The sequence below is a fragment of the Phalacrocorax aristotelis genome, chromosome 21, assembly GCF_949628215.1.
Source record: "Phalacrocorax aristotelis chromosome 21, bGulAri2.1, whole genome shotgun sequence".
In the NCBI taxonomy this organism is placed as follows: Eukaryota; Metazoa; Chordata; class Aves; order Suliformes; family Phalacrocoracidae; genus Phalacrocorax; species Phalacrocorax aristotelis.
In genome coordinates this window covers 3,574,537-3,598,501 of record NC_134296.1, presented here as the reverse complement: position 1 = coordinate 3,598,501, position 23,965 = coordinate 3,574,537, and the positions used below count along the sequence as shown (strand labels likewise).

At 59.2% G+C, this 23,965-nt stretch overlaps 2 protein-coding genes across 2 annotated transcripts in view; one reads left to right on the top strand and one right to left on the bottom strand.

The window, feature by feature from the left end:
* SCUBE3 (signal peptide, CUB domain and EGF like domain containing 3) overlaps positions 1-18,591 on the top strand; it is a 39,240-nt gene extending 20,649 nt beyond the window's left edge. Inside the window, exons 7-23 of the mRNA XM_075115680.1 lie at positions 1,935-1,982; positions 5,644-5,760; positions 7,348-7,470; positions 9,285-9,401; positions 10,583-10,705; positions 11,318-11,452; positions 11,777-11,869; positions 11,955-12,071; positions 12,146-12,307; positions 12,581-12,784; positions 12,886-13,047; positions 13,327-13,494; positions 13,589-13,750; positions 14,005-14,202; positions 14,640-14,792; positions 14,975-15,054; positions 15,239-18,591. Of these exons, the coding sequence (XP_074971781.1) occupies positions 1,935-1,982; positions 5,644-5,760; positions 7,348-7,470; positions 9,285-9,401; positions 10,583-10,705; positions 11,318-11,452; positions 11,777-11,869; positions 11,955-12,071; positions 12,146-12,307; positions 12,581-12,784; positions 12,886-13,047; positions 13,327-13,494; positions 13,589-13,750; positions 14,005-14,202; positions 14,640-14,792; positions 14,975-15,054; positions 15,239-15,388 (2,312 nt within the window). The 3' untranslated portion in view covers positions 15,389-18,591. The remainder of the gene's footprint in view (positions 1-1,934; positions 1,983-5,643; positions 5,761-7,347; positions 7,471-9,284; positions 9,402-10,582; positions 10,706-11,317; positions 11,453-11,776; positions 11,870-11,954; positions 12,072-12,145; positions 12,308-12,580; positions 12,785-12,885; positions 13,048-13,326; positions 13,495-13,588; positions 13,751-14,004; positions 14,203-14,639; positions 14,793-14,974; positions 15,055-15,238) is intronic.
* Positions 18,592-20,113: 1,522 nt separating this feature from the next.
* Positions 20,114-23,715, bottom strand: RPL10A (ribosomal protein L10a). The gene is made up of 6 exons (XM_075115930.1): positions 23,652-23,715; positions 23,333-23,407; positions 23,133-23,213; positions 22,650-22,798; positions 21,639-21,811; positions 20,114-20,316 (listed from the first exon to the last, which is right to left on the bottom strand). Exons 1-6 carry the CDS (start codon positions 23,654-23,656, stop codon positions 20,146-20,148), a joined length of 654 nt encoding a protein of 217 aa, XP_074972031.1. The 5' UTR covers positions 23,657-23,715; the 3' UTR covers positions 20,114-20,145.
* Between the last annotated feature and the right edge of the window lie 250 nt (positions 23,716-23,965).

The following is a 23,965-nucleotide window of genomic DNA, read 5'->3' as shown; positions in this document are numbered from 1 at the left end:
AGCACGATCAGCCCCTTTGAATGACAGTTTCATTAGGCCACGGCCGGTGTTTTTCATTTTTCCGCTTTTTATTGCTGCTTTTAAAAATGCAGATAATGAATAACATGCCTCTGAGCAAAGCAGGGCCAGCCCTAATGGCTCCCAACATGTCTGCAGGCTTGAGGGGGAGGGGGAGCCGGGAGGGTAGGCCGATGACCTTATATATTTATATTTATGCTCAAAAAGCAGCCTTTTATTTATTTTTTTTTTAAAAGCACATAAAATCACCCTCCAGCAGCCCAGGATGCAGCACCCATGGGGAAATGCAAACCGGGCTGTCGCCGTGGGTGCAGCTTTTGGCTTTCTGGGAAGATCTGCACGCCAGGGCATCATTGCAGCTCCCTCCCACCAATATTTGGGGTGCAGCAGGGCCATCATCATTCCTCCACTTGCAGCAAGCACCGGCGGAGTGGGAGGCAGTGGGTGGGGAGGAAATATGATTAGATGGAGAAGGGAACTAAACCCAGCTCAAGTTTTACGGCCGATTTCCTGACCTGCGCCCTGGCAGTTTGCAGCAGCGCCACTGATGTTCCCCAGCTTTGCAAAGGCGGCGGTGCCGGGAGCAGGGGCTGTGCCAGACCCCGCTGCCGGGTCAGTGCTGGGGACACCGGAGCAAAGGGACCACAGGGCAGGAGGGCTCTGGGAAGGGTGAAGCATGGCACAGGGACACGGGGCGGGTGGCCGTAGGCATGCCATGGACTTTCCTGTACACACATTGACCTCCCTGAGGAGGACACAGGCCCTGCAGATGCCCAGCACCCCGTGTCCCCACTGCTGAATCCTTGCCCTCAGCCTCAGCCTCCTTGGATGGCTCAGGCACAGCCAGGAGCTCTGTTTGCCCTCTTTTCCCTTTCCACCATCCTCCCCTCCGCATGGACCCGGTGTCGTTTCTCATTAAGCGGGGATGTGCTTGTCTCTGCTCGTCCCGTGGGTCCATGAGGTGGCTCCACGTGCCCCGAGCACCCCAGCTCTGCACTTGCCTGGGACCTCCCCGGCTTCAGTCCAGCACTGCCACAGGGCTCTGTCCCCACATGGGAGCAAAAAGAAGTGCTGGGGTGCCTCATCCCCTCCCCAAAATGACCGGGATGAAGGAGGGACATCTCCCAGCCATGGATGGCTGGTGCCTGGCAGAGTTTCCTCTGCAGGGCAAAACTCAAGCTAATTTTTTAAGGCAACCCCCAGAAGTGATCCCTGTGTTTGGTAGCACTGATTTTGGGGTCTGTGGCTTTTCCCAGGCTGCTCTCAGCCTCTTCTTGGCCATTTGTGTCCCCCCACCAGGCTCCCACATGCTCCCTCGGGTGCTCAGCACCCTGGGGCTGCACCATGCCTTGCCGGGGCTCTCTGCACCCCGGTGCACCGATGCATGGGTGAGGCTGAGTAGCCCAGGTGCACCCAAAATTTGGGCTCACCACCGGCTTGGCCAGCTTCACTGCTAAATCCAAGTGGTGCAACTGCTGCCAGCGGGACATGGTTGCCTTCCCGAAGCCCACGGCCTCACAGTGTCCATATGGCTCCTCTCCTGCACATGCTGGTTTTGCTCCAGCAAGGACAAGGACCTCATTCCCCAGACTAACGGGCTGCACTAACGCTTCTTGTAACGCGCTTCCTCCCTCTCGCTTGGGGCTCTGGCCAGCACGAGGCAGAGCGTGAAACTGGAGGGGGTTTGGAGAGGCTGTGGGGCACGGGATGCTTCGGACAGGGTGATGGAGGAGTTGATGGCATTGGGCCCAAACATTGGGTTTTGTCTTTTTTGGGAGGTGGGGGGAGAAAAAAACCCAAAGGGACAATTTCCACCAGGCTGGAAACGCAGTGGAGTCGAACCCATTGATGTGTGACGCCAACCAAGCTCCTTGCTGGACACTGTTTCTAAATCACTTTTTTATAATGTTAAACAGGGGAGAGACACTTCCAGCAACACGTTATCCTTGAGACGTTTTCTAATGGTAAATATTTTTGTTCTCTCTATCTCTATGAAGGGGTCTAACCGTAGACGGTCTCTCATCTCGAGATCATAACCGGGCTCGGGGGGCTGAGCTGTCACGCTAACCGCATGCCTCACTAACCCTGTCCCCTCCTGCTGCTTTTAAAACCCGCAGAGCAAGCCTGGGCTCGGGCTGCAAGCGGGCTTTGCTTTTGGGGGACAGAGAAAGGAACCCTCCCCTGGCTGCACTTGCATGAGGTGGGGCTCTTGCGTTGCTTTGGTCAATCCAGCCTGGCGCAGGGGGTGATAATCCGCTTTCCAGTGGCTGCGGTAGTGGTTATCCCCCTCAGCCGCCACCAAGCAAGCCCGAGAGGAGCTAGCGGTGATCTGCTGGCGGCTGTGTGGTGGGGCGGGGGGTGCCCATGCCCGTCTCTGTGGCTGTGCGCTCCCAAAGTTACCCCTTCCCGGAGCCCACCTGCTCGCGGACGGTCCCTTCTGCGGATGCGGGGACATTCGGGGTGTCCCAGGGTTTGGCCCAGCAAAGCTGCTATCCACGCTCAGGGGCACCCAGCCCGGAGCTGCAGCAAGTTGTAGAGCTGCAGTGACCCTTTGTCGGGCTGGGCACCTTGGCTGCTTCCCCGAGGATTTCTTTGCAAACCCCGTCGGGTGTCTAAGCCGTTCATGAAGGTAAGGCGATGCCTCTGCTCTGCAACAAGGAAACCGAGGCAGTCTGAAGATGCAGCGACTTGCTGCGGTGGGGAATCTTGTTCCTGGCTGTGCTGGGTGCATGCAAACTCCTGGCACATCCAGGAGGAGCTGCGGGTGCGTGGCTCACCCGTGGCAGGGAACACCGACCGCGGCTTTTGGGGGGCTCTGCAGAGCCTTTCCCACAGGGGTGGGAGAAGGGAGACCCCACCCAGCTCCGCGCCGTCACCGTGCTCCAGCCAATCTGGCTGTAATCCCTCCGATTACTGTGCAATTATCTCCTTAGGCTTGTGGGATTGCAATCCCGCTGCGATTGCTGCTTCCCGGCAGGTGGAGGCGAAGCCGGAGCATGTGCGGGCAGGGTGCTGCGGGGGCACGGGCAGGGGCTCGGGCAGGCCGGCACGGCGAAGGGTGCCGAGCAGGGCGAGGATTTCCACGGCACGATGGTCGGAAAGCAAGACTGGAGCTGGGATAGAGGAGGGTGGGAAGAAGAGTGTGTGTGTGCGCGCAAGCTGCTTTGTCTTCTCCCTCCCCGAGCGATGGAGGCCCTCGCCAAAGCCCTGTGTGGTTGGGTGAGTCACGCCGGCTCGCGCCAGGCTGGGAGCAGCCCCCGGGCTGTCGGCACCGCCGAACAATGCCGCTCTCCCGCAGCCCCGCTCCAGCGCCTGGCCCTCCGCCACCCAACCTCCGCTGCCTCGCAGGTACCCCGGCAGCCCCCTCCAAGCTTTGTGCAAGCCTAGGACATGGTGTCCCGCCTTTGCAAAGGGGTTTGCGGTGGTGCTGGCTCAGCTCCCACCCCCTGCACGCCACGGGCACCGGCCGCATCCTGCATGGGATGGTGGGTAGGGCTTGCTTTATGTCTCAGCCAAAATTCCCAAAGGTGCAAAGGGGCCAGGAGGGGAGATGGGTGCCGCAGCGCTGGAGGAGGCTGTGAGCATGGTGAAGCGTGCCCAGGTCGCTCTGGAGAGCCCCGTCCTCCCCGGTGCAGCCACTTCTCCGGCTCCTCGGTCCTGCAGAGCCCACGCCAAGCCCATCAGCTCATCTCAGTGGCGACCATGTTAAATCAGTCCTCCCTGAGCTGCTTCTGCATCAGCTGCTGGAACAAAGGCTGGCGTTAATTAATTCATCGGGCTTCCAGAAAGTTTCCCTTCCCTTCGGCACGGTGTCATCCACACCGCGCTCTTCGCCCCGGCGCTGCGAGGGAGAACGGCCCTGGCATGGCCGGGCTGCATGTGGCGCGAGGACCTGGCTGGAGGAACAGTATCTGCAGAAATCCCTCCCTTGCTGTTAAGTTTTGTAATTGTGCTGGCTATTAATTTCATAAAACGGTCCCTTTTGTTCTCTTATTATGGGACATCATAAAAATAGCAGCGGCAAGACGAGCACAGAGTGATCCCAGCTCCCTTGCCCTGCGGCAAATGGTTGGATGGTTCAGTCATTCCCACCCCATGCGGCACTCACAAAGAGCGGGAGAACCTGGGATTTGCTCTTTCCAAGGAATTTCTTCAAGGCATTTTCATCTTGGGTTCCTTGAAGCCCAAATGCCTCATTTATCCAAGCAACCAGCCTTCTGAAAGGAATATTTTATTATCCTTTGTGAACAATTTAATGCACTTCAAACCATTCTTCTGGTGGTTAGGACCGAAATTGAGGATTGATCTCACAGGGAAGCTGTCAAGCTGAAAATGCTTCATTTATATTAGTGTCCCTTCTAGTCCTACCAGCAACAGCTGACTTTGATAATACTGAAATAATTAGCATTTTTTTTTAAATTGGATTTTTTTTCCACTGATGCTGCCTGCCTCTGTGTGTGTGTTCTAATTATACGAAGCGTCTCCCAAATTAGCCCATGACACTGGACCTGCCGGCGTGCCTGAGCGGCGGGAGATGGTCAGGGACCAGCAGCACGGGGTCACCCGTGGCTTTGCGGCTTAGTGGCAGCGAGGGGGCTGGGACGCCCCCACCATCCCGCCGGGGCACCGGGGCTGCACACCTGCATCCCCGAGGAGCCACAGCCTGGGCACCCCCGGTGAGACCCGGCTCTGGCTGAGTTTTGCCCAAGCAACTGCTTTGACTTTGTCACTTGGAAATTCAATTCCTCCTCGTTGGAGCTGCCAAAGCTGGACTCCACCAGACGCTGGTTTTGGGGGACGTGCAGCCTTGATGCCAGCGTGGGGGCTCAGCACAGTGGGATTAATCCCACAGAGCCTCTTTTCCCTTCGTCAGCTGAAAAGCCGACGTGTTTCGGGAGTAAAGAGCCTTCACTGAACCACCTCCGCTTTTCCCAGTGCCCCAAGCATCGGCTGTTTCGCAAAAGGCAGTGTCTCTGCCTGCACATCCCTGCCTGTGTCCTTGACCCCATTATCCCCGGGCTGGCCAGGCTCCGCTTTGCTCCCTGCCTGCAATTAATAAAGCATCCTCTAACGAGGGGACTAGTCTGTCCCCACTCCCCTCTCTACCTTACATGCAGACACCCAGTATATAAGAGCAGGTTGTTGGAAAACAGAAGGGTTGCGCAGGGGTTTGGATGGTGAACTGGGAAATCTCGGTGCTTTTCCCTGCCTTAGCACTGCCTGTAACCTGGGGTGAATCACACATGTCCTTATTTCACCTCCAAAACCCCTGGGGAGGAGCACTTGGGTGCGTGGCGGGGCGATGGGAAAGGCAACGAGCACCAGGCTGTCCGCGGAGGTGGGAGATGCTGCGGGATCACCAGACATCAACGCCTTACCCCCACCAGCCCCCATGTTCAGTATCCAGGGTGTTTATAATGTGGGGGCTCCGTGACCTCGTTACGGCTGCATGAAAAGCCCAGGGTGGCTTCAGTGGGCTCTGCAGGGAGGTTTGCACCCACTGCCTCTCCCAGGCTGCAGCGTGGGGATATTGGGGTGGTGTAGGGACAGCTGGGTGGTGTGACACCCTCCAGCCTTTTAAACACCAGTCCCTCACCCCGGCCGCTCTCTCCCTTCTCCATGCAGAGACGTGTGCTGTGAACAACGGGGGCTGCGACAGCAAGTGTCACGACGCGGCCACGGGCGTGCACTGCAGCTGCCCCATGGGCTTCATGCTCCAGCCCGACAGGAAGACGTGCAAAGGTACATGGGTGCAAGTGGGGCTGGCGCGCTCGCTGCTCACCCTTGGGTGGCTCAGACCCCCCCTTGTGTCCTCCGTGCGCTTCTAGCTCGGCTCGACTTTGCCTGCAGCGCTCGCTTGCTTGGTGTTTGCATCCGTGGGGTGGGGATGGGGATCACCCCCAGACACGGGATTGCTAAATGCACCGTGGTCGGCCCCACTCCCCTGGGAAGCCTACGGGGAGGAGGCAAGGGGGGGTTAGGTCAAGGTGGAGGCAGTGCCATGGCACTTGTGTGTCTGGAGGGTGGTGTCCTGCCTCACTCCACCCCGCTGCCTCAGTTTCCCCATGGGCAGAGACTGGGTGTGCAGGAAATCCACACCCGCTCTGGGAATTTGAGATGCGTGAGTCCCTCTGTGGTCACTGTCCAGCCGGGTCCCAGCACCATGTCCCGCTTTGGCGAGGACACCACGGGATGCCACGCACCCCTGCACGCTCCCATCCACCTGCCTCTGCAAGGCAGAGCAGCCCAGACTGGTTACCGCAGCCACCCCACATCTGTCCCCCCCGGGCAAGGGGACACCGTGACCCCGGAGCTGGCCGGTGCCTGCGTTTTCTCTTTCGGCAGCTCCGGGAACTTGACCCTGGTTGAAAGGAAAGCCCATCCCGCTGCGCGCTGCCTGTCTACCTGCTGACTGCTTCCAGAAACCCCCTGCCCCCTGTTATTTTATCAGAGCATATCCTCCCCCCGTCTCCAATTCTGCAGTTTCCAGGAACGTGCAATAACCCAGAGCCACGTCCCCTGTGTCTGGGGCTTTTATTACGGCTGTGGGCTGGTTTACAGCTCGCTCCCTCGCAGTCGTAAAAAGAAAGTCCCAGCCCCAGAGAGGCAGAGCTGCCACCCCGGCGCTGGGGGATGGAGGGATGGGAAAGGCGGCTGCCTCTTCCTGGTCTCCTTCCATTTTATAGGTTGTTTCCTAGCAGTAAATTTTGTGATTAGTGGAAAAGGGAAAAAAAATAACCAACCAAAAAACCAAGTCCCAGCCTCTTTCCAGGTTGTTGGGGCTCTTCGCAGTTATTGTGCGTCATCATTTTTAGCTTTGTTTATGGCAGGAAGGAGATGGCAAGCAAGAGGTGAGGGCTGAAAAGTGTTCATTTTGTTGAGCGGCTGTTTTTGAAGGAGGGGGTTCCCCTCCTGGCTTGGTCTTCCTTCCTGCTGCTCCTGGTCCCCAAAAGTCACCCCCAGCCCAAACCTGTGTCTCTGCACGCTCTGGGCTGGTGCTTCCCCCTAGATGCAAGGCTCTTTTGGAGACCCTGGCTCTTGGCTCTGCTCTGGGGGACGCTCAGACCTGCAGAAATTAGTTTTGCACAACTTCCAAGGGGAGCTGAGCCCAGGAGCGCTGGCCTTCCCCAGCGTCCCCAGTGTCGTGCGTCGGCTCCCTGAATGCACCCAGATAAAACCAGCAGCCACATTCCCCTGGTGACCATCGGAGCCCAAAGGGTTTCCTCCATTTGCTGGCTCCTGGGGGGGACAGGGTCCGCAGGGGAGGACGCCGCTCTCCCAGCCGAGCATCCCAGCTGGGGTGTGACGCGTGCCCGCTGTCCCCACCAGACATCGACGAGTGCCGGCTCAACAACGGTGGCTGCGACCACATCTGCAGGAACACGGTGGGCAGCTTCGAGTGCAGCTGCAAGAAGGGCTACAAGCTGCTCATCAACGAGAGGAACTGCCAAGGTAAGGGGCAGTGGGACCCCATCACCCTGCCCTGCCCGGGGACATCACCTCTCCCTGCCCTCCTGTGTTTCTCAGCCCTCCCACGGCTGCTGCTGGAGGAGTGCTGGCCCGGCTACTCATTCCTCTTTGCTTTCCTCTGGACCATGTACATCCTTCGGGGGATTAGCGTTGGATTTGGGTTCTGGTCTGGGGCTTAGCGCTTTGATCTGCAGAGCTGGGCTGCCGTCCCAGCCCCACTCCCGTGCTGGGGATTTCTGGGCTCTTCTTGCAGCAGAGTTAAAGCCAGCAATTAGGCAGATGCCAGGTGAAACCCTCTGGCCTTACTCAGGGCTGGGATGATAGTCACAATGTTCCCTGCATCCCTGTGGGCTGGGACGCAGCTCTGCCTGGGTGCGGGGAGCATCCTCACCAGCAGCCCTGGCAGCGAGCACACCCCAAGCCTGGGGCTGTCAGCTCTGCTCTGGAGCACCCATGCCAGGGGACCAGGGACCCCGGCAGCACCCCATGTGTCCTGGGAGGGCACCCGGAGCTCAGCACCCACCCTGACACCTCTGGGCTTCTCCGCTTCATTGCACAAAGTTTTTGCTTGCGACCCCGCAGCATCATGACCGTAGTTCGCTGCTAAAGCACACGCATTGGCACACCGGCTGCTTCCTCCCATCTCGAGAGGACGCCATTTTCCTGGGACGAGGGATGGGAAGAGCAGCGGGATGTGTCCTGCCTTGCCTCTCCCCCTCTGTCAGCTGCCCCATGGCAAGGGCTGGATCGTGTCCTGCTCAGGGATGTGCTGTTTTTGCAAGCCATCAAGTCAAAACGAGGATTTCAGTGGCTTTTGCAGAAGGATTTCTCCTTCCCCCATCTGTTGGAGGGCAGGAAGGGAGGGGGAAGATGCATCCTGTTTGCTCCAGAGGGAGCTGGCTGCTCTGCGCTGCTTTTCCTACCCCTTTCTCCCTGCCCTAACATCCTCCTGCACATCCCTCATAAACCCAGCAGGTTTAAATGACCTGGCAGGTTGCTGGGCCATTCTGGGGGGAGCACGGTGCTCTGCCCCCCCAGCCTGCAGCCAAGACCAGCATGGAGGGTGTGCATGAGCCCCAGTGTTGATTCCCGAAAGCGCATGGCCAGGGAAGGAGGGGGCTGGCACGGTCCAACGCTTTCATCTCCATCCAGGTTCTGCAGTCTTGGGAGTTTGACGTGAGCGCAGCAATTAATTTAATGAAGCCAATGAAATGATGCTCCAACCCGCCGGGTTGGGTTCACCCGCCCAGCTGGGACGTCCCTGCCCCGGCAAGGTGCCCTGAGGGGGTGAGCAGACATCGCTGGCACCATCCCCAGGGCAGGACGTGTCTGTGCAGCATCCCTCGCTCTCTGGCATGGGGCAGAGCCCTGGCCGGGCAGCAGCCGGGGGCTCTCGCAGCCACCCCGTGCCAAGGACATGGTGATGGCCCCGTTAGGGCTGTTTGAAGTGCAAAGGGGTTGCAGGAGCTTGGGGCGGTGTGGGGATGCTGGTGCAGTGGGCTGCTGTTTCCACATAGCAGCAGCTGGAATGGGCAAGGAGGGAGCTTGGAGGCAGGCAGGGTGGGAGCACAGGGGCCCAGAGCATCCCAGGGCTGGATCCCCAGAGCAATCTGGTGCTGGGTCCCAGAGCATCCCAGTGCAGGGTCGCCAGAGCATCCCAGTGCTGGACCCCTGGAGCAACCCAGTGCAGCACCCAGCTTACTGGAGCAACTGGAGCAGGAAGGGGACAGCCCTTGTGCCTGGGGCTGTCCCTCGGTTGTGCCAGCCCTCACCTCTCCCCCTTGCCTTTCCTTCAGACATTGACGAATGCTCCTTCGACCGGACCTGCGACCATCTCTGCATCAACACCCCCGGCAGCTTCCAGTGCCTCTGCAACAAGGGCTACACGCTGTACGGGCTCACCCACTGTGGAGGTAGGGTGGGCTGGGTGCTGGCAGCAGGATCCCATCACCCCACTGGGTTTGGGTCCCAGGGAGGCACACGAGGCATCCAGGGAAGCGGCAGCCCCATGGCACGGTTGCTGCGGGACCCCTGGGGATACCACTCACCCCAAGGACTCACAGAGAGGGTTGGTTCCCTGCACACCCCGAGCTGGGGCCAGGCAGGGAGGGGGCTCACAGCCAGACGCTGGTGTCTGCAACTTCAAACGGAGCGACAGGAACAATTTGCGACTTGTCTGCAGCGGGAGAGAGGGAGAAATCCCCAGCGTTTTTGGCAGGGAGCTGGGACGGGGTGGGAAGGGGAACATCAGAAGAGTTTGATTTAAGTTTCACAAGGCAGATAGCTCCCAAGGGCGGGGGCGTGTGGCGCCCCGGGTTGCGGGGAGGCAGATGAAACATGCTCTTGGGGGGAGGTTGCCGGAGCGTGTTGCGGCAGCGGTGCTGTCAGCCTGGGGAGACAGCGGCACGAGGCCGGGTGCCCCAGTGCTGCCCGGCTGGTAAGGGTGGGCGACCCTCACGCTCCCAAAATACGCAGCCAGCATCAGCCGGTGCAGCCCCTGGGATACTCGCGGTGTGACCCAGCAATGGAGGGGTTCCTAGCTCCCACTGTTCCCAAGAAGGGGGAGTCAGGCAGAGAGGGGTGTTTGGGGGCAGCTCCATCCCTGGCTGCTCCCCACCTCCACCCCTGCCTTGTGCCAGGCCTGGAGGATCAGCCCCCTGTTTCAGGCTGGGGCAGAGGGTCCCCGCCACAGGGAAAGGGGCCGGGGCTGCAGAGCAGCTGCCTTTTGAATTCGTCTGCTAAGTGCTTCCATGTCGGCTCCGTCTGCTGCCCCCCGCAGCTCCCCAGCCCGCCGCGGGGCCGGGGCCGGGCTCAGCCTGGGTGGGCTGCACCCGTCACCGCCTGGCCCTCGGGGACACCGGGAGTTGGGGTTTCCCTCTTCCCCATGGGGCTGCCGTGACTGCAGGGCGGAGGCGCGGCTGGAAGCGCCCTGCGGTGTGCATCCCCCCATCTCCAGCCGGGCATGGGTCATGCAATTTATCCATCCAAAATCACAGCCCTGAGATGACGCCGCAATTCAGTGTCAGAGCCGGGGGCACCCTGCTCGGCCCCTGCCGCTGCCCCTTGCCCATCGACTCTCCTTTCTTCCCCACAGATGTCGACGAATGCAGCATCAACCGAGGGGGCTGCAAATTCGGCTGCATCAACACGCCCGGCAGCTATCAGTGTACCTGTCCCGCTGGCTGCAAGCTGCACTGGAACAAAAAGGACTGTATAGGTATGTCGGGGCAGGACCTGTCATGGCCGGGGACGCTCCAGCATAGCCCAGACACCCCCCAGCCAGGAGGTCCCGATGCCCTGTGGCCCCTCCATCACCTGGGGCTGTTGGAATAAGGTCAGGGTGGGGGGAGTGCGGGTTTTGGGACATCCCAGCACAGGGGTGCTCTGGGGTGGGCTGTTTTTGGCTGGGGGCCCATGTCCATCTCACACGGGTCTGGATGAGAAGTGCCGTAGGGTGTTGCCCTCCTCCCTCTGCCCTTGCTTGTCTCGTTGCTTTTTCAAGTGTGCTCGGGGCTGGCCATAAGCTTTCACACCAGCAAGTGTTCCTAAAGGAGCTGTTTTCATGGCCCTGGCCATGCCCTGGTACCCGACTGCCTCCCCTTTGTCTGGCACAGGCTGCACCCCCCTCCCCAACCTGAAATCCCAGCAGTCACATCTCACATCTCCAAGGAGGAGCTGTGCGGTTGGGATGCTGGTCCAGGGTCCCCATGCCGTGCTCTGGCACCCTCTCCTCCCCAGTGAATCCTCCCTGTGACCTGGGAGGGCACAGGGGTCCCTCGCGGGTCCCCGGGCTGTGCCAGCCACGGGCGTCCCTGCTTGTCACCACCAGCCGGCGCATGTCCCTCAGAGCTGGTGAAATGCCTGCCAGGTTCGGTGCCGCCGCGGGCCACCCTCACCTGCAACAAGATGGGCAAGAAGGACAGCTGTGCCCTCACCTGCGCCTCCAAGGCCCGTTTTCTGCCAGGTACCGGTGCCGGTGACACCGCCGGCACAGATTGGGTGGTCCCCATTTCCCTGCATGGCCCAAACTGGGTGGGGAGAGGAGCAGCTGCACAGCCAGGGTGCAAAGCACCCAGGTAGTGGCCAGGGTGAGGGAGGGAGGTGGTCGCTCTGGGGTGGCTCGTCACTGGGTGTAGATCCATGGGAGGGGTGCAGGATCCCCACGGCAGGGTACTGGGCATCATCCCCCCACGGCGCAGCCGTGCCTCCCTGCATCACCCCAGCAGAGCATCGCGGGGACTGGGCAGCCACTCCGGTGTCCCCTGACTCCCGTTCCTCCTTCCCGCAGAGTCGGACAGCAGCTACACGGTGAGCTGTGGGACCCCAGTCCTGCGGCAGGGGGGCCAGCAGAGACCTGCCAACAGCAGCCAGCAGTGCCTCGGTAAGGGGGCTCCCGGGGTGCCCACAGCCCCCACCGGCCAGGCTGCCCCGTGCCAGGGTTGTTGAGCACCCGCCTTTTCTTTTAGAGACTGTCGCTGCACCAATCAAGCAAAAGGCTTCCTTCAAGATCAAGGATGCCAAGTGCCACCTGCACCCGCGAGCCAAGGGCAAGCAGGACGAGGCCGGGAAGGCTGGGGCACAAGGTGAGGCGTGATGGCGGGGGACAGCAGGGATTCCCGGGGAGGGACGGGGTCCTGACTCGTCCCCCCGTACGCAGGCGGTTCGGCACCTTGCTCCGACTGCCAGGTCGCCTTCGTCAACCTCAAGTGCGACTCATCCAAGAAGGGGAAGGGTCGCCGGGCTCGCAACTCCTCCAACAAGGAGGTGACGCGCATCACGCTGGAGTTCGAGGCGGAGATCAAGCCTGAGGAGATCACAGGTGGGCATGGCGCTGGCTTGGCCCATCTTGGGTGCAGGCAGGGGTGCTGGGACCAGGGGTGCGGAGGTGGGACCAGGGGGATGGTGCCATCCCCAGGCAGCAGGGAGAGCCAAACTGGTCCTCATCCCGCACCGGATTGGGATGTGCTGGGCAGCCCTTGCAGCTGAACACCTGGGAGATGGTTTTAATCCTGCTGGGTTTCCATCTCCATCCCTCCCTTCTCACTGCACCCTCTGTTCCCCCCTGCACCCCCATTTCCCCCTGCATCCCCAGCCAGCTGCAACCTGAACTGCCTGCGACAGAGAGTGGAGAAAAAACTGAAGTCGGCCATCAAAGCCCTGAAGAAATCCATCAACCAGGAGCGGTTCCTGCTCCGCTTCGCAGGGATGGAGTATGAGGTGGCAAGGAAGCTGAGCGTGGCCCCGGAGCGGCAGGAGAGCTGTGGGCCGGGCCAGCAGCGCCTGGGCGGCAAGTGTGGTAAGGAGCACTGTGGGGTGCCTGGGGTGGGGGACCAGCCGCGTCCCCCCCGGCAGTGACAGCCTCCCCGCCGCATCGCTGACGTCTCCCCTGGCTCTCAGTTAGCTGCTCGCAGGGAACGTATTACCACGGCCAGACGGAGCAGTGCGTCCCCTGCCCTGCTGGCACCTACCAGGAGAAGGAAGGGCAGCTGTCCTGCGACCTGTGTCCCCGCGGTGATGCTTTCGGACCAGTGGGAGCCACCAACATCACCGGCTGCACGGGTAAAAGGGGCACAGAGGGGCGGCGGGTGGTTGGGAGGGACACGCAGGAGATGTCCAGGGCTGCATCCTCAACCATCAGCCCCCACCCAGAAGAGGGGAAAGCCCTGAGCATCCCCAGGACACACAGAGGCTGCTATTGTGGGTATTTAGAGGGACAGCGGGAAGGGTAGGGCTTGCTTCAGATTTATTGGTGCTGCCAAGGCTGGGCAGGGAGAGGAGCTGGGCATGGGGTGGGAGAGTTCGGGGCACGCTGGGACTGACGGATGCCCGTGCCCGCAGGTCAGTGTTCCCCTGGCCAGCACTCAGCCGATGGCTTCAAGCCCTGCCAGCCGTGTCCCCGCGGGTCCTACCAGCCCGAGGTGGGGCGGGCGCTCTGCTTCCCCTGCGGCGGGGGGCTGACCACCCGCCACGAGGGAGCCCTCTCCTTCCAGGACTGCGACACCAAAGGTAGGTCGGAGCCGGTCCCTAGGGAAGGGGGCAGCCGGTGGGGCTGCACCTGTGGCTGACGCAGCCCCCTTTGCTCTCTGACCTTCCCTCCCAGTCCAGTGCTCCCCCGGGCATTACTACAACACGAGCGTCCACCGCTGCATCCGCTGCGCCGTGGGCACCTACCAGCCTGATTTTCGGCAGAATTACTGCATCACCTGTCCCGGCAACACCACCACCGACTTTGACGGCTCCACCTCCGTGTCCCAGTGCAAAAGTAGGCGAGCTGGGGTGCGATGGAGGGGGGACAGGCTTGGTGTGGAGTGGGGTCCTTCCTCAAAATTATTTTGAAAAAACCAATACCTTAAAATAGAGTTTTGGGTCATTTCTGTGCTTTATGCATGCAGGCAGGCACGGGGGTATGCATTGGGCAGTGCTAATAGAGAACTTCCCCCCTTGCCCAGTAAACCCACCAAGTCCCAGTGCCCATGCCACGGGTTCCCAGTTGAACCAGCTCTCCATGCCTTGCAGACCGGCAGTGCGGGGGGGAGCTGGGCGAGTACACGGGCTACATCGAGTCCCCCAACTACCCGGGGAATTACCCCGCCAACATCGAGTGCACGTGGAACATCAACCCGCCGCCCAAGCGCAAGATCCTCATCGTGGTGCCGGAGATCTTCCTCCCCTCTGAGGATGAGTGCGGCGATGTCTTGGTCATGCGGAAAAACTGTAGGTAACCAAGCGCACCGCGGTGCTCATGGGGGGAGCCGGGGAGGGGAAAGGCTGGGGTTTGGCAGAGCTGCCTTGTGCAAAGGGAGAAAGCCGTGTCCCCAGGCGGCAGGAGGGGATTTTTGGGAATTGGGTGAGCAAGGGAATCGGCATCACCCAGTGTTTCGCTGGGTCAGGGGGATGTGCGTGGGCTCAGTTGCTCACCTGGGTCTCAGCGCTTCTTTTTTGGGGTAAAAAGCCCTGTTCGGAGCTTTCCAGAGCAGGGAAGGAATAACAACAACCCTGATATGTAACATGCGGGTTGGGGAGGTCTCAGCCTCGCCGAACAGAGACAATCCCCATCCCAGGTGCCCCATGAGCATTTAAGCACAGTAAAGCTGGGGGTAGCTCTGCTGGTGGGCGTGCAGCATCACGCATCCCCTCGCCGTTCCCTGCAGCCTCGCCATCCTCCATCACCACCTACGAGACATGCCAGACCTACGAGAGGCCCATCGCCTTCACTGCCCGCTCTCGGAAACTGTGGATCAACTTCAAAACCAGCGAAGCCAACAGTGCCCGGGGCTTCCAGATCCCCTACGTCACCTACGATGGTGAGTGCGGGGGCGATGCCACCCTGGCATGCTGGTGCCTCCCTGCCCACTCTGGTACCTGGGTCACCCCAACTCACACCTCCCAAGTATTTTGGGGGGTGCAGACTCAGGGATGGGGACCAGAGGTCTGGGGACAAGCAGCAGCTCACACGCTGACTGTGGTTTTTGGCTGGGTGTTGCAGAGGACTACGAGCAGCTGGTGGAGGACATCGTGCGGGACGGCAGGCTCTACGCCTCCGAAAACCACCAGGAGATCCTCAAGGTGAGTGTGTCCCCACCAGGCCCTCGCTGCCCGTGGCTCCGGGGGATGCTGGCATGCAGGAGCATCCTTCCCTTCGGGTGTGCCCCCATGCCCTCCCCATGCTCGTGGCCTCTGTTCGGAGCCACCACAGGGGGAGCATGGGGTGGGATGGTGACCCCCCGCCTCCGGCTTGGCTTCCCTGCAGGACAAGAAGCTCATCAAAGCTTTCTTCGACGTGTTGGCACACCCCCAGAATTACTTCAAGTACACAGAGAAACACAAGGAAATGCTGCCCCGTTCCTTCATCAAACTCCTCCGCTCCAAAGTCTCCAGCTTCCTTCGGCCTTACAAATAGCCCCCCGTGCCCCCGCCACCCCCGGGCCGCCCTGCAGCCAAGGAAAACCTCTCCTCCCTTCCCTCTCCTTTCCGATTTTCTCCTTCCTCTGCTCGGCTCCAGCAGGACCGCCACCTCTCACCCCGCAGACGTCCCCCCACGATTTCTCCACCGCTCCCTGCAGAGCCATGCCCCCAGCCGGGGGGGGATGCTCCGGTCTCATCCAGCTGCTGGCGAAGCCGCTCCTCTCTTCCAAAGCAGCTTTTTCATTTTAAGAAACCGAAGTGCCGGTCCTTTCGTCAGCCTCTGTCCTCCCTTTGGTTTACTTTACACCAGGTTTGTCCCCGTTCCCCGGTGCCACCGGCAGCCCGGGACATTGCAGGGAGTCATCGTCCTTCCAGCCCACAGGTCTGGCGCCGGCTGCAACCCCACGGAGCTCTTTCGCAGAGGATGGCAAGAAGGTAACGCCGTATTTATTGCAGCGCCTGGGTCGTGGGTATCGGCATTGCTTTGCAGAGACTGGGGGAAAAGAATTTTTAAAAGCATACTTGATTAAAAAGGAAATTTAAAGGAGAGAATGGCAAAGCATGCCAGCGAACGGCAACCGTGGTGGCTCCGGTGGTCGTCCCGCCAGAGAGCCGCACTGGCGCTGGGAGGAAAGCACAGCCAAGCCACGTTCCCGGAGAACAATGTCTGGCTGTACGGGAGAAAACAGGGAGCAAAGGAGAAGGACTTTCAGCCGGGTTTGGGTTTTGTTGTTGTTTTTTTTTCCCCCACCCCAGACACTTGTGCCAAGAAACCAGACTTTCTTACAAGCTCTGCCAAAGAGTAACTCAGAAAAGCAAGCTTTGAGAAGAGCAGGAGTAAATGTTTGTGCACTAGGATATCCTCCTTTCTACCTTTTTCATATGTATTAAGTGCAATCATTTGAGTCTTCTTTATATTATTTAGAGGGAAGTGTTTTTTTTCTACTAGAAGCGACAATATTTATACCTGCCTGAGAAATGAGAATGTGCGTTTGTAACAAAACAAAAAACGAAAGAAAACCACCCACCCAAAGCAAACCCAGCCCCGGGCTGCCGCTGACTGGTGGATGCTGTTTTCAGGCCTTGCAACCTTTTCTGCCGCATTTGTCCCCGATAAAAACCCCTATTCGGTGGGGGGGGTGGTGGCCTCTCCTGCCTGGCGTGCGGTGGGGTGAGTTTTTGCAGGGGGTTTGAGGCATCTCGGTCTGTCCCAGAGGAGATGGAGGCGCTGGGGTGGCTGCGTGCTTTTGGGCTGATCCACCATGGTTTGTGGGTTGTTCAAGCCCCATTGCGAGGAGGATGCAAAACTCCACCCTGTCACCTGCTTGTTGCAAACTGTTTTCCTTCCCTGCAGGGTCTCGGAGATGAGCCGAGACCTGGAGGAGACATGGGCCAGGTCCTGAGGCAGGGTCGGGGGGCACGCTGGGAGGAGAGGAGAGCTGCCCCTCCGCTCAGCCCCGAAACCACTCCCCCAGGTACAGAGATCCTTGGAGGGAGAGCCATCCCGCCCTGGCTCTGGGGAAGGTTTGTGCTTCCAAGTCCCTTCAGATGCTTTTGGCTCCATCCCTCGCCCTCATCCTGCTGGGATGCTGCAGGAGCCCCTCCCCAGGGAGCGGGGTGCAGATCCTGGGGGGACCCTGTCCTGCCACCCCTCTCCTTCCCCCACTGCCTGCCTTCCCCCAGCTTCACAGGCTGGCACGGCTGGGGACGGTGGCCAGGTGGATGCCACCGTCCGGTTTGTCCCCCAGCTTCTCACGTGGCCAGACACTAACCCCTGGGGACAGGAGACCGCTGCCACCGGTCCCCCCTCTTTCTCCTCCCCAAGCCTTGCTCCCTTTCCAGCCCTGCAACTGGCTCTTGGCTGTCACCTCCCAGCATCTTCATCCCCATCTTCATCCCCTCAAAGCCCTGGAGCTGCCAGGACTAAAGGTGGCCGACTTGCCTACAGCTTTCCTGTTGGCAGTTCCTGTCCCCGCTTCTCTCTTGCTGTTCCCTCAACCACATCTGGGGCGAGCCTGGCTCTTAAACTTATTGCCCTGCACGTTGTCCCGGGTCAGTCCTTGCCAAAACCGGGCGGCAGCTGCTCGCCCGCATTTTCCCTCCTCAAATCCATGCTGCTCCAGCACCCCAAGAGCTTCTTCTGGGCTCTTGAGGGGCTGCGGGCTGGGTGAGTGCTGGCAAAGGGGGGCGAGGTTTGTCCCCAAGATGCGACAGTTGGAAAAGTCTGTCCTGATTCATCCCAGCTGTGGATTTACCCCTCCTGCCGCCCAGCTCCCAGCCTGTTTGGAAGCTCAACATCTGTGGGCTGAGCTGTTTGTCACTTGGTTGGTGTCTGAAAGCAGCTGCTTTGATCCACAAAAGCTGTTGTAGGGGGGGTTGCTCTGGGGCAGTCGTAGCAGAGCAGTGACCATTGAAAGGATCTTTCATATTTAGAAGAAAAAAAAAAAAAACACAGCAGCAAAAATAAAAACAACCCGGAACCGAATAACCCAGCTGCGGCAGCCCCAGTGCGATGCAGCCACTGGTGCTCGCTGAGGGGTTTATTAATCCTCCGTGATTTAGCGGCACAGTTGCTGTCGCTCTGACCCTGCTGGGACCGGGGCTCCCAGAGCCTCGGCGTGTCCTGGGCGCCCCCGTTGTCACTGCACTGGCCTCCTCCGCTCCCCTAAAGCAGTTCTGGGAGGGCGAGCGGGGCAGCATGTCCTTCTGTAACAGCCAAAGGCACCTGGTAACGTCTCCCCCCTCTCCTTCCACCAAATATCTCAAATAACCTCACCCCCAAAAAAAAAAAAAGCCCACGGGGCCACCAGAGCCACCCCACTGCAGCTCAGTCCCTCTCGTCACCCACACCCAGACCCAGAAAAGGTTTGAAAGGCTGAAAACTGCATCATCAGCCGCCTCGGATGTACTGAATGTTTCGACACGGTGAACATAAATAAGGGTTGTTGGTTTTTTTTGTTTTGTTTTGTTTTTTTCATGTTGGAATATTTATATCTGCCTTTTGCAGCGGGCCACGACTTACCATCTCCAGCAAAAATGATTAAAGTAATGAGAAAGATGTAGTTCATGAAGTTATTTGCACTTGATTAAAAGAAAAAAAATGTATCTGAACTTTGTAAAAAGAAATGTTTGCATTTTGTATTGTCTTTTTTTAATTATTAAATGGAATTTCTTGGTGTTGTGTTGATCTTTCAAAAACTGGCTCCACTACTTATTTTAAAGGTTTCGAGCAGCAGGATCCAAAGCCATTTTCATTGTTTTGTTCTCTCGGATGCTAAGACAAGCTCTTTTCAAGGCCATAGCGGGTTTTTTTTTTCCCCCCCAGAAGCTTAAATCCTACACACTTCTATAAGCTCACCAGTCATTAGACAATGTATTTCTTTATATATATTAATTAGATGCAACATATCTCATTTTTTAGCCCAGAACATGGAGTTGGATGGGGACTAGCTCAGGGGGAAGCAGAGGGCATGGAAAACATTCTTCACCTTAGCCCCAACCCTTGCTGAGCTGCTGCTCCCACCCCACACCCCCCAGCACCCTCCAGTCCTCTGGATCCTCTGGGTAACTGGGGCCAGCTGGAAGACACCCATCACATCCCCATGAGCTGCTGGTGGCCAGGACCCAGGTGATGGTCAACAGCCGGCTGGGCATGAGCCAGCAGTGCCCGGGTGGCCAAGGAGGCCACCAGCCCCCGGGCTTGTGTCAGCACTGGTGTGGCCAGCAGGAGCCGGGCAGGGATGGGGCCCCTGTGCTCGGCACTGGGGAGGCCCCACCTCGAATGCTGGGCTCAGGTTTGGGCCCCTCGGGACAAGGAGGCCCTTGAGGGGCTGGAGCGTGTCCAGAGAAGGGCAGCGGGGCTGGGGCAGGGTCTGGAGCACAAGTGTGCTGGGGGGCGGCTGAGGGGGCTGGGGGGGTTTAGCCTGGAGAAGAGGGGGCTGAGGGGAGCCCTTCTCGCTCTCTGCAGCTGCCTGAGAGGGGCTGGAGTGAGGGGGGGGTCGGTCTCTGCTCCCAAGTCACCAGTGACAGGACGAGAGGGAACGGCCTCAGGCTGCGTCAGGGGAGGTTTAGGTTGGAGATGAGGGAAAATTTTTTTACTGCATGAGTGGCCAGGCCCTGGCACAGGCTGCCCAGAGAGGTGGGGGAGTCACCGTCCCTGGGGGGGTTCAAACACCGTGCAGACGTGGCCCTTGGGGACATGGTTTAAGAGGCCTGGGGGTGTTGGGTTGGTGGTGGGACTTGATGATCCCAGAGGTCTTTTCCAACCTTAATAATTCTGTGACCCCACGGCCCTGGTTGATGGTCACCGCCAGGGCAGCAGACACCTGTAAATGCCCCCCAGAGCAGGGAGGCAGCGGGATAGGGCGCACCCCCGCACACAGGACAGCCTCAGGGACCACAGCACAAGGCAAGGGTCCCCCCTGTGGTGAGCTGGGGGATGTGGGGGCTGCAGCACATCTGCTGATCAGCTACACCTGCACTGCACACCCCCAGCAGTGGTAACCACCTCAGCTTGGCTTGTTGTGGATGCGAGTGGAGCTGTTCCCCCTCCCCACGCTGCTCTGAGGGCAGGGCCCTGAGGCTCCTTCCCTCCAGAGCTCTGATATCCCACAGAACTCACATCCGTCAGCTCAACACAGCATTTCTTGCTACAGAGAAGTGAGCAGCTCTTCAGCAAACCCTCCCCAGACGCTGGAGGAAACACAACCAAACACATGGCTGTAGGTGTCCTAAAAGTTTATTGCTGCCCAATTAGTACAGGCGCTGAGGCTTCCCCATGGTGCTCTTGATATACAAAGCACGCACGTTCTGCCAGTTCTTCTTCAGCAAGGACACCAGGAAGTTGATGGCCAGGTGGATGTTGTAGACAAGTTCGTCTTCTGTCATCTTCACGTGACCGACAGCCACGGCCAGACAGAGCACCTGGGGTACACGGACAGCAGCGTCACTCACAGGCAGAGGTTTTGCGGGGGAAAACAAAGGTTATGGCTAAGCAACGGACAAAACAGCCTAGTGCTGGTCTAAACTCCAAACTGTCCCACGCTCTGTCTGCTGGACCCGACTTCCTCAGCTTATCCATGGGTGTTTCCACAGAGCTCCTTATATTTGGCACATGGCTCCCACTAACGCGTCCGGTAGCATCTGGACACCATCTCTGAACAACAGCTTGGGAAGGTCTGGCTTCCTCAGAGCATAAAGGTGACTTAGAGATGGGGAAAAGCGGGAAGGACGTGTTAAGCCAGGCTGAAGCGGGAGCAGAGCTCTGCTTTAACTCCGCTCCCACACCCTGCTCATTAGGCAGCGCTGGCATGTGCCCTGCAAACCGCTGACCCGGCGCGGTGCAGACGATTGGCTCCAAACCTCACAGCTGAGCACGGCGCCAGCTTCACTTTTTGTTTTGGGCACCAGCCACCAGCCCTTTCTTTCCGCACATATGACACAGAGCGGCCAAGCCTCTGCCTGCCAGCCTCCCCAAGAAGCTTGTAAGTCAATGCTCCCCACAGGCTGAAGACAAAAGGATTTACGAGCGAGCTGACAGGCAAAGTGTCAGGACATCATTAGCTCAGTTACTTAAAACACTCCAGCATTTGCAAACTATCACATTTGCTGTGTCCTCCCAGTTGTTGCGCCCCCAGGCCCAGATCAGCTGGAGCCCAAGGACGTACCTCAGCTAGCAAAGCTGTTAATGCTCTATACTACCCATGAGTCACACTTAGGGCGCTGACACGAGATTAAAATGCCTGAACAGGGTTGTTTTGGTTTTAGGGAGCCAGCTTGCCTTGATGTCTCTACAGCAAGAGCAGACATTCGCAGAGCCGCTCTGAAGTTCACTTGCAGAGTCAAGCCCCAAACTCGCCTCTGGCAAAGCACCGCAGAGCCACGGGGGCACACCTGGCCCGCCGGCCCACCCTGCCAGCGTGGGAGCCCTGCCACTCACTGTAAGAAGCGTTAATTACAACCGATTGTGCTCAGCATCCAAACATCAAGATCATCTCCTAATCATCTGCTCTAAGATCTTTCAACCACAGATAAACAAATGACTCCTCTTTTCCAGCTTGCAGCTGAACGCGCCGCATACCTTCTCCCTTTGCTGCGGAGCGGAGCGCGGGAGGCTTCTCACCAGCTACTGTTTTAGGAAGACGCTCGAGGGACACCTACAGCCCAGACCGGGGATGGCAGCCACGTACTAGTCGCAAATAACCCTTGTCACAAGTAACCCTTGGAGAGGAAAAGCCCTGCTTTACCTTCTTCATCTGAAATTTGATGGTAGATTTGACCTCATCAACTTTGGCCACCAGGTTCTCATTGTGAGTGAGGAGAGAAGGGAATTTGCCGGCTTTGTTCAGACCTGGACCCAGGATTCGAGGAATCTGCTTGATCAAGGACTCGGAAGCCAGGAAGGCATCGTACTTCTTAGCTGTGAGGGGAGAACCAAGGTAGGTAAGGACAGACTCCCAGCTCCCACACCAAGCTTGAAACTAACAGCTCAGCCAAGGCTGCACCGCTCCATTTCCCTCACACGTGCACTTCTGCATTCCCAGAGCCCTGACAAGCTGCATCGAAGCAGTTTTTGTTATTATATTAGAAATTACTCCCATCACACCAGCCAAGTCGGCCAGCACTCAGCTTCTTGTCCTGACAGCAGTCCCACCCTCTTACTGGACATAGCTCATTTCCCCAAAGCATTTGTTGTCCCACAGGCACCAGCACTAAACTCCGTACCCTGTCATTCCCTAACTGCACACGGTTCCATGGCAGATTATGGACTGAGTGGGAAGTTTTTCTTGTTTGCCTAAGATATGTATCAAAATTACTTTGGCTTTACAGGGAGGGAAGGGTTTTATCTTTTACCAAGTGAGAACAAGCACGTTTCCTGCTGTCCACTGAAGTACTGCAGGACTAGATCCAACTTTCACCTCCCGCTTTACCCGGCTTTAGCTGCGCTCCAGCTCCCTGACCAGGCAAGTGAGGAACACCAGCCCTGGGTGAAACTTTGAGGGAGATGATAGCATTCCCCTGTATCCCTTCCTTCTGGAGGAGGGCAATCAGCCTCACTCCTGGAGGATTGACCTGTCAGTCCTTCTACATCTGGCTCTTCTGGGTAGTTTCTAGACAGATCTCTGCACTTCAGGCTGACTCTGGTTAATTTTCTATTCCCATGACACGGAAATCTGAACACAAAGAAAACTCTCCCGCTTACCCACCCCTCCCAAGTCAGCCTGGGCACTCCAAGCCCGATCCACACCACCACTCACCCAGCTTCTTCACCAGCTTCTTGTTTTTGTTGAGTTTCTTCAGAGCTTCTATGTCCATGTGAGGGATGTCAACGGCTTTGGCCTCATCGCAGTGCTGCTGGTCCCCGAGCAGGCAAACGGAGAACTTGGGCCGCGGAGTTGACTTCAGCCTGGGGGACAGAAGGTCCGCATTACTACGAACCGCCAGCGCCATGCGCGTTTCCGTGGGAGCCATCATGGAGATACCTTACCACAGTGCCTGGGAATCCTCCTCCACAGCTTCTCACCTGCCTTCTCCAGCAGGTCGGTGGGGACAGCGCGAGGGCCTCCCCCACCTCCCCTCATGTTTTAAGACCCAGGGTAAGGGTCCGTCCAGCCGCACCCACTTAGCCGGGGGGGGTCTGAACTACCCAAGCGGTTCAGCGCCGCGTCCTCCCGCCGTGGCCAAGCGGCCGAGGGGAGGGCGCAGGCCGAAGGCTGGGTGGGAGCAAGAGGATGCCGAACCTGACGGTGCCGGAGAACCGCTTGTCCTTTTGCGGGTCGTAGTTCTTCAAGCTGATCTGCAGCTCCACCGTCTCCACAAACCTGAGGGGAAGAGGAAAGCGGCAGAGGTGAGAGCCCAGGCGGGCTGGGGGAGAGCGAGACCGCGGCCAAGCGCCGGGGCCTGCGGCGTGCCCGGTCCTGCCACGGCGCAGGGATCGTACTTGCGCTTCTTGACCTTGCTGCCCTGCAGCACCTCCTTCACCGCCTCGTACAGGGTGTCGCGGGAGACTTTGCTGCTGCGGGGGGGAAAAGACAGCACAGACTCAGCGCTCGCCCCGCCGGGGCCTCCTGCCGGCCGCGGGGACGGGAGGGACAAGGCCCCTGAGCCCACCCCGGCCCATCCGCGCTCCCTCTCGGCCGCCCGCCGCCATCGGTCCCCGCTGCCCGCACCGCGGCGACAGCCCGGACCGCCTCGGGGCCGCCCGCCGGGCGCGGATGACGGCGGATGGCAGAGGATAGCGCAGCCGGGCCCATACCAACCTCATGGCGGCGGCTGGTCAGAACCGAGAGGGTGGGCCGGTCCCCCGCGCGCTATAAATAGGGGCGGATCTCGCGAGACTCGGCACCATGCTGGGAGTGGCGGAGTGTATCACAGTATGACCGCCATGCTGGGAGTGGCCGAGAGTGGCGCGGTGGGCGCCATGCTGGGAGTGGCCGAGTGTGGAGGGCCGTACTGGCTTCCCCGCCTCTCGGCTCCCCTCGGCGGGCAGTTCGCTGTCCGCACCTCCTTCGTTGGAGATGGGACGCAGCCCTGCGTGAGGAGCTCCTAGGGCACACCGCCTCGCTACTAGGAC

Excerpts from the sequence above, each read along its gene's own strand:
- RPL10A (XM_075115930.1), bottom strand. Across the intron at positions 22,799-23,132 it reads CGGTTCTCCGGCACCGTCAG|GCTGAAGTCAACTCCGCGGC; the intron begins GTTCGGCATCCT and ends TCTGTCCCCCAG. Across the intron at positions 20,317-21,638 it reads TCAAATTTCAGATGAAGAAG|GTGCTCTGTCTGGCCGTGGC; the intron begins GTAAAGCAGGGC and ends CGTGTACCCCAG.